General features: G+C 61.5%; 1 protein-coding gene across 1 annotated transcript; it reads left to right on the forward strand.

Annotated features, from left to right (window-relative positions):
* Positions 1-216: 216 nt before the first annotated feature.
* On the forward strand, positions 217-8314 carry LOC133262565 (tyrosine-protein phosphatase non-receptor type substrate 1-like). The gene is made up of 8 exons (XM_061441852.1): positions 217-256; positions 3700-4050; positions 4209-4523; positions 4634-4984; positions 5210-5311; positions 5718-5739; positions 6187-6226; positions 7221-8314. Exons 1-8 carry the CDS (start codon positions 232-234, stop codon positions 7473-7475), a joined length of 1461 nt encoding a protein of 486 aa, XP_061297836.1. The 5' UTR covers positions 217-231; the 3' UTR covers positions 7476-8314.
* Positions 8315-8875: the final 561 nt, after the last annotated feature.

Below are 8875 nucleotides of genomic sequence, written 5' to 3' on the forward strand. Positions count from 1 at the left end.
CGATGCCATTGCTCGTGCCGCTGCTCCAGGCTGGAAGTGCTCCGGGTTTGCCTTGCGAGGGTGCTCCCACCTACATGGGAATCGTCAGGCGATGCTTTGGGGGGCTCTGATCCCCTTTGCTAACTCCGGAGTGTGGGGTAGAGCAGATTGCAGGGGCAGAGCACCTGAGCTGCCCTGGATCTCGACAGCAGAAGAGTCAGTTTGAAAGCGAAGTCTTCAGGAGCTCCTGCCATGGGGTGGCACCGTCAATGTGCAGGTGGGAAGCAGTTTCGTGCTGGAATGGGGAGAGATGGGGCTGCGTGCCGCGTGTTCGCAGCACGAGGACCCCCCTGCATCCCATTTCCAGGCACACTGGGAGCAGACCCGGTGCTGGCAAACAGCGACTGGGAAGGGGTTCCCTGGCCCTACCTCTTACTGAGGTGAGCACGCAGAAAGGGGAAGGAGGGAGGCTGCCGGCTGCAAGAAGAAGTTGCCATGGGGGGGGGAAAGGAGGGAAGGAGCCGCAGTGGAAACTTTGTGCTTTCGAACTTGCATATTCTGGGGGTTTCTGACAACTTCCCCTTTGTGTGTTCCCATGGCAGGGGGTGGCGGCATCGCCCTGGGGCTGCTGCTGCAGGAGCTTGGAGGGGGCTTGGTCAGGGTGGTCCTGCTGGGTGCTGCGTGCTGCCGGCTGCTCTGACCGGGGCTTGTGCTCCCCGGTGGGAGGCAGGAGCGGGTCCTGTTAAAGTGACGTGTTGCTAACGTGCTGTATCATGGCTGAAGCTCATGTTTAATAGATCTCCTGCAAACCCTGAGCGGGGTGAGCTGAAGAGCGGAGCTGCGTGTGAAAGGCTCTAAAGCAGCGAGGCGGCTCATAGCAGAGCACATGGGAAAATACCCCAAAGCCACGTTTTAGTCCGATCTAAGAGGCTACCAAGAGCCACGTGTGCCTTCTGCAGTGACCGGCGCTGCCCGTGCAGCCTCCTGGCAGGCAGCATGGGAGCAGTGGGAAGCCCTTTGTTCCCTGCCTGCTCTGGGAGCAGCAGCACTGACAGAGAAGCCCCGTATGGCAACGGCCCTGCTGCAGCAGCACCTCCAGCATCCTGTCACTGGGCAAGAGCACGGGCCCTGCCTGCAGATCCCTCTGCTGCTGCAGCCGGGAGAGGGGATGATGTGAGATGCACAGGGAGCATCCATAACCCCGCTCCAAACCCCTCTGCCTGCGAAGGTAAATCCCTGTGAGCCCAGGAGCCTTGGGGAGCTACAGCGCCAGGGGTGGCTGCACTCAGCTCAGTTTAACTGCCCCAAGACCCCATCGTCTTGGGGAGCTACAGCACCAGGGGTGGCTGCACTCAGCTCAGTTTAACTGCCCCAAGACCCCGTCGTCTTGGGGAGCTACAGCACCAGGGGTGGCTGCACTCAGCTCAGTTTAACTGCCCCAAGACCCCATCGCTGCACCCAAGAAACATGCTTCAGGGATGAGCAACGCCTCTGTGCCCACCCCAACCGTGCTCTGGTGCTGGGGTCAGCTCCAGGACCCCAAGGCAGGCGCTTCCCCCCACGTTCCCCCCCTCCGGCACGACGCGTGGCTCGTGGGGAGATGGGACAGATGGAGAGAGGGAGGATGAAGAGGAAGCGCTTGGCTCGCTGCAGGCTGGGCTCTGCTGCACGGGGTGGCGCTGGCCCCTCCGAGCAGGGGACCCTTGTGGGGCTGCAGGGGGGGCACCGCCCCACACAGGTCCCTATTACACAGGGGTGCAGAGGGGAGCAGGCGGCGGCTGCTAATGAGCAGAGTGAGCAACCAGCAACGTGGCCACCCTGGGGATGTGAAGGGGCTGGGGGTCCCTGTGCCCGCCGCAGCCTGGTCCATGGTCTGGGTCACATCCCCATGGCGAGAGGTGGATGACGAGGGGCAGGTGATGCTTCTGTGCTCTCAAACTTCCTCTGTGTGTTTCTTACCCCCTTCTTGGGAAAGGTCAGAAGCAGAAGGCAGTGGAGAAGCTCAGGAGATGGCGCAGCAGCAGCGTGCGCCCTGTGTCACCGTGCTCTGCACATGGCGCACACAAACCCCGGTGGAGGGCAGGGGCTCTCTGCCCTCTGGTTTGGTGTCACCCAAGAAATGTGGATTTGCCTTACAGAGCCCAGATGCAAGACCAGGGATCAGCCTGAGCGGTGCAGTCCGGATGTGACACAAGCCAGGCTTCTGTCTTTCTGCACTTGTCTTATGGGGCAAGCTTGCTCTGGTGCCGAGTGCTGCTAATGCGTTGTCCTTGACATGGCTTTGAAGGGAAACACCAAGAGCTGAAGGTTTTGTCTGTGGGCATCTGCCTATGATGTGGATGCAGCAGCCTAATGCCCTGGGCAAAAAGCCTTTAATTTGGGGAGCCCGGATGAAGTGGTGGCTCTGGCCATTGAGATCATGTAATTGTGCAGACAGTGAGAACATCTGTGGGTGCATCAAATACTGCTGGAAGTCAGGAGGGATTCACGGCTGCCAAAATCCCTCTCCAGGCTCTGTGGGAGCCAGCCTTGGCTGGGTAGGGGCAGAGCAGCCTGTCCTGCAGCGGCTTCTCCTGGGAGCATCCAGCCAAGGATCTTGGCCCATCCTGGGGACGGCTGCAGGGGACCAAGGAGTCTCTGCCCTGGGTTTTATCTGCGGTGGGATGCAGGAGCTACCTGTTCAAGCCTGATGCTCTCTGCATGACCGTGACACTGGTTCCGTGTGCCACTTGCCAGCTCTGGGGTTGCAGCAGCCAGCAGTGCCTGGCCCCTGTTATCAGCAGGGTTTAAGTGGTTCTCCCATGTTGCTTAAAACTGTTTCTTTAAGCAGTGACCTGTATTGAAATCTCATTCAGTGTGGTTGTAGTAATGATGTTGGTGCTGCCAAAACCAACCCTTTGAGAGCCATGTAGGCTATGGGGTGGCTCATTCTGCTGCTGTAGCTACTTTAAGGGAGAAGGGAGCAGCAGCATCACTGGTTCGTGGGGCTGAGCAGCTCCTGGTGCATCCTTCCTGCGTAGTGGTGGGCTTGGAGCCCCATCCCTGCCCACTCGGGTGCGCTTTGTTACCACCTGCCCATAGGGAGAGTGGAACTCCTGCTTTTTCCTGTTAGGTGCTTCTCCCTGCGTGTAGGAAGGTGTATTGGCACCCATGGGGGAACGCTTGGGACAGCAGGTCTCTGGTTGTGTGGGGAGGTGCAGTGGTTGGCTGGAGGAGGGATGCTTGGAAGGGGAGTGCTCTCCTCTGTTGGCAATGAGCAGGGCTGGCATTGGCCTGACTGGCACCAGCTTTGGCTCACGGCTGTGCTCTGCTGGAAGGAATCAGGGCTTGGAGTCACTGCAGAAGTGGGACACTCGGTGCAGTTCGTGGCATTGCAGCTGCGAGGGGAGCTTGTGCTCTGGAGTGCCTCGGATCCTGCGCCCTTGTTTCCTCCTGTGTGACAGAGCCGAGCGGCGATGGGAGGCAGCGGCTGTGCCGGCAGCTGGGAACTGCCTCGTGTCCGAGCTGCTCTGAGCACCACGGGGGTTCATTGGCACAGCTCTGCCTGGCTGGGAGCACAGAGGTGTCTGATGCTTCTGTACCTGCAATCACTGCCCTGGGCTCCCTGCTACCCTGGTCCCCACTGCCCGGAGCCGTGTGCTCAGCCTGGCCCAGGGGTGCGGAAGGGAACCTGGTCGGGTGTGCGGTGCCAGATGTGATGTGGTCTGATGTTCCCCCCAGGTACCGGTGCCCAGGAGTTTCCGGACTTCAAGCTACATCAGCCCCAGGGCAATGTGTCAGTGACAGCGGGGGAGACGCTCACCCTGACCTGCACCATATCTGGAGATGGTCCCATTGGTCCTGTGAAGTGGCTGAAGGGCTGGGGCAGTGAGAATGAGACCTTTTATGAGCAGACGGGCACGTTCCCCCGTGTGACGAGGGCAGCAGCTGGGTCCGGCACAGACTTCACCATCCTCATCAGGGACGTTCGCCTCGAGGATGCCGGCACCTATTACTGCGTGAAGTACCAGAAGTCTGTGCATGGTGTTTCGGTGTTTAAGCGTGGAGAGGGCACTGAGGTGTCCGTGTACGGTGAGTGGGGCTCCCAGAGCAGAAGGGGCTCGGTGCTGCCCCAGGAGCAGGTCCCGTGGGTCACCCCTGGCCATACCCATGTCCCCATGGGAGCCCCGGGGCCGGGCAGGGCTGGCAGAGCCCGGTCTGACGGCCCCGTTGCTTCTGTTCTCCCGCAGCCAAACCCAGCAGGCCGGTCGTGTCCGGGCCATGGAACAGAGCAGGGCCGGGGCAATCGGTGCCTTTCACGTGCACGGCCGGAGGGTTCTTCCCCAGAGAAATCGCTGTGAAGTGGCTGAAGGACGGGGCCCAGATCTCGGCTCAGCAGCCCCAGGTCACCCCCGGGCGGACGAAATCCTCCTACGACGCGTCCAGCACCGTGTCGGTGACGCTGCAGGAGGGCGACGTCCGCTCGCAGCTGCAGTGCGAGGTTCATCACCGCACGCTGCCGGCCCCGCTGCGGAGCAGCTTCCAGCTCAGCCGAGCCCTGCGAGGTGAGGGCTGGGGGGGCCGCGCTGCGCTGTGCGGCTGCCGGGGGGCACGGGGCGCGCTGCGGGCAGCGGGGCCGGGGATGGCCCGCACCAGGCGCTGCCTCTCTCCCCAGTGCCCCCCAGCGTGCAGGTGGTGGCTGAGCCGCCGAGCCCCGTGGAGGTGAACAAGACGGTGAACTTGACGTGCCTCGTGAAGGGGTTTTACCCGGGAGACGTGGCCGTCGCCTGGCTGGAGAACGGGACGGAGATGAGCGCGGAGAGCCCCCCCCCGCCGGCGGAGACCCCGCGGGGCTTGTTCGAGCTGCGCAGCCTGGTGGAGGTGCAAGCGACGGAGGAGAAGAACGGGTCCGTGTTCACCTGCCGCGTGGTGCACGACGCCCAGGGCCCCGTCAGCGGGACGAGCACCCTGCGGATCGCTGCCCCGGCCAAGGGCGGGCTGAGCGACCGGTCCCAGACTGATAACGGTGCGTGAGAGCTGCAGGGATGCTGTAATATGCCCCCCCCAAGCTTAGAAATCCCCCCACATCTGGTCCAAGGACACAGCATCTCCCTATTGGGGTTTGGGGGTTTTCACAGGTACTGATGTGTTGTCCTCAGTGCTTCAGGTGTCCCCCAGCTGTGAGCCTGCAAGGACTGGGTCAGTACCAGTGTTTTCAGGCCCACGGTGACCTTTTTCATTCATGTTTCAGACAATTTGGTCCTGATTTACATCGTGGTGGGGGTGGTCTGCACCTTGCTGGCGCTGCTGGTGGCTGCAATTCTTTACCTCATCCGGGCAAAGCAGAGCAAAGGTAAGGAAAGCAATGGCAGAGGAGAAGCTGCTCCTGACCCCCTTTTCCCTCATCTCAGGCATCTGGGGATGCTGAATTCCCAGCTCAGCTCCTGCCCAAAGGGGAGGACGGAGCGGAGCCTACTGGGTTGGTTGCAGGGAAGGCTCTGCCTGGTTGCTGCTGTGTTCCTACGGCTGCCAGTCAAACCTGCTTGTTGTTCATTGTGCCCAAAATACCTGACCCTCCCCTGCAGCTCCTGCAGTGAATGGAGCGAAACCCCAGCAAACTGCAGGCACTTGCCTCTGGGGAAAGATGTGTATCTGCTCCTGCAGCAGTCTCTGCATGGGGGCTGGCATTCCATGGGGAAGGAGGGGGGTCCCATTGTTTCCTGGTCTGTTTCTTTCCTAAACCATTTCTCTTCCGGCAGGTAAAAGCTCACCATCAGCTAGGTAAGTGCAGACCTCTAGTCACTGATTAACCCATGGGCCCTTTGAGCTGGACAACCTAGCCTGCAAACAGGCTCCTTTGGGGCTGGGATGCAGCTGGATCCCTAAAAGCTTGTGAAAGGGAAGGCCAGGAGCACAGGCGCTGCCCCTCTCCCTGGTTGTGGTTCTGCCCTTGCAGTGATCTTGTACCCAAACACTTGGCTCTTGGTGGCGCTGGACAAGTGGGTGGGAGGTGGGATTCCAGCCTGCAGGGATGCAGCTGGACCAGCAAGTGAGCAAACACTCATCGGTGGGGATGGGGACTCATCCTGCTGGGTGCTGCTGCAAGGAGCTTGTTCTGCACACACCACCCCCCCACCCCCCCCAGGCTGCTCCATCGCAAGGCTGCTCCATCGCAAGGGAAGAGACAACGGGGCCGTTGCTTGATGTGACTTTTGCTCCCCTTTTCAGGTTACATGAGCCGGAAAAGAGCAGCGAGGCCAATACCCAGGTGATGCACTGACCCCGGGGAGGCAGCGCAGTGGGGAGGCACCGGAGGCAGGAGGAGGGTGGTTCCTGCATGAAACATCTCCGTGCCTCCAGTGGAGGGTGGTGGTTCCCCTGTGAAGCACCAGAGTCTCCACACAGCGGCAGGAGAGGGAAGGAGCGCTGCCCTGGCCATGGGGTAGCCACTTCCAGCATCTTTTCTGCCTTCGCCCTCTCCTCCTCCTCCTCCTCCTCCTCGTGGAAGTCTGGGTTTGTGGTGCCTGAGAGCCAGCTGTGCGATAGCCAGCCAGGCTATTTGTGGAGTTGTTTTGCATTCGGTGACGCAGCTACGAGCAAAGTCGTGATCAGCAGCAATCTGTCCGTCCCACCCAGCCTCTGCCAGCTCCGGCGTGGGCATCGCTGGGCAGCCTGGCCCCTGCTCAGTCCCTGCACCCGGAGTACGCCTGCATCCAGGGTGATGGGGTGGCTCTTGAGTCACGGTGCTGGCGCTGAAGCCTCTCAGTGGTGGTTTGGAGATGTAACGTGGGGTAAAGCATTGCTGTGGGGTTGTCCCAGCCGGCTGCTGGCATCGCTCCCCTTCATCACAGCCTGGTTTGTGTTGGAAGGGACCTTAAAGCTCCTCCAGCTCCAACCCCTGCCACGGGCAGGGACCCCTTCCACTGGAGCAGCTTGCTCCAAGCCCCTGTGTCCAACCTGGCCTTGAGCACTGCCAGGGATGGGGCAGCCACAGCTTCTCTGGGCACCCTGTGCCAGCGCCTCAGCACCCTCACAGGGAAGAGCTTCTGCCTGAGAGCTCATCTCAGTCTCCCCTCGGGCAGGTTAAAGCCATTCCCCTTGGCCTGTCCCTACAGGCCCCTGTAAAAAGTACCCCCTGTACAAGCAGAGACCAAGCTGCAGTGGGACCGACTTCACTGTCGGGTTTGGGCTGGTGCATGGGTGGTCATGGGGAGGCTCCTCGCTCATGCTTCCAAAGGAAGAACTCCTGGTGTCCCCCACAGGAATCCGACCCCAACAACCTGACCTACGCGGACCTGAACTTCGACAAAGAGAGGAAAACCATCCGCCGCATGGTGGAGGTGAGCCAGCAGTCGGAGTACGCCTGCATCCAGAGCAGCCGGGCGCCCAACGGCGATGACAACCTCACCTATGCCGACCTGGACATGGTGCACCTCAGCAAGGCACCCCCGCGGCCGGCCCCGCGCCCCGAAGAGGCCGGCTCTGAGTACGCCAGCGTCCAGATCCCGAGGAAGTGAGCAGGGCTGCAGCGGGACCCCCGCGTCACGGGGAGCCAGCCTGCCCCTGCCCGGGAGGATGTTCTTGGGAGCACCGAGAGCGATGTGAAGATGCGCTGCGGTACCCGCGTTTTGGGATGGAAATGGAGCCCCCCGCACTGTGGGGGTTGGCTCCCATCCGCAGAGACCTGATTTGGGGGGGGCGGCTTTGTCCCGGGGCTGCCGGCTCCATCCCTTGGGGATCCCCCCCCGTAGCCATGGGGACTGCTCAGCCTCGGAGTGCCGGGATTGCCCGTGAGCGGGTTAATCCAGCAGAGCAGCGACAGTGCCTCCACGCCGGCTCCCATGGGAATGCCACTGCCGCCCTGACCCCGCAGGGATGGGCTGGAGCCCCTGCACTGCCTTCTTGGGCTCTGCTGCCTGGAAACCAAACTGGCTTTAAAGGAAGGACCGGAGCGTCCGCATCTCTCTTCCCAAGTGTCCCTTCTGCGGGCCAATGATGCTGGGAAGGCCGGCGAGCCGAGCCCCCCCCCCCCCCCAAGGCTTCTGCCCATCCTGCCGCCCAGGGAGGCTCCAGGTACGCCCCCTCCCCGGCACAGAGCATCCTTTTCATCACCCTCTACACAGCCTTGCCCTGCCCCGGCACCCACCAGCGCTGCCCCAGGCTTGTACAACGCGTGCAGCTCGTCCTCGGCCGGTGCCCCCCCCAGCCCGGCTCCCTCCCCGCAGGTACCGTGTAACATGTTTTGACTGTTCGCCATGTAACTGTTAATTTCTCGAGCTAAACCCCAATGTTCCATGCTGTACGTGGGTGTTCTGCTGTGTACTTAACACTAGAATTAAGATGTGCAAAACGAAGACCGAGGCCCCAGCTACGACCCCTAAACCCCACAGAGCTCTAAAGGGACTTGCACAACCCCTCCCCAACTCTGAGCAGGGGCCAGGCAGGTTGCCCCCAGCCCTTCCTTGGGGATCAGTGTCTTCCAAGTGCCCCCTCCCTGTGCCCCACTACACAGGGATACCACCCTGCGCTGGCTCCCATAGCACCCGGGTGGCCTTGCGGCATGGGGCTGGCCCCCCATGGTTGCTGGGGGGGGGGGGGGAGGGCTGGAGGGACTGGGGATGTTTTGGGAGTGGTGGGACTGCTTGTACAGAACTTTTTTGGTTTCTTCTTTTTGCTTGCGAGATATTTTTATAATAAAAGTGGAAAGTCCTGTGCTGCTCCCCCCCATCAGCGTGTCCCCGTGCACTGGGGGCTGCCTGTCCCACAGCAGGGAGGGGGGAATCTCAGCTTGTACAGGGAGGAAGAGCAGCAGGAGGTTGAGGTTGGGATGAGGGCTATAGGACTGGTCCCCCTGGGCACCTCTCCCCATGCGGCACTGCTGCATCCAGGGGCAGCAGTGATGGTGCATGGGGTCCTG

Source organism: Pezoporus flaviventris, unplaced genomic scaffold (genome assembly GCF_033815535.1).
Source record: "Pezoporus flaviventris isolate CSIRO_AGI_PZ_B2104156 unplaced genomic scaffold, CSIRO_AGI_Pfla_v1 ptg000213l, whole genome shotgun sequence".
NCBI classification, from domain to species: Eukaryota; Metazoa; Chordata; class Aves; order Psittaciformes; family Psittacidae; genus Pezoporus; species Pezoporus flaviventris.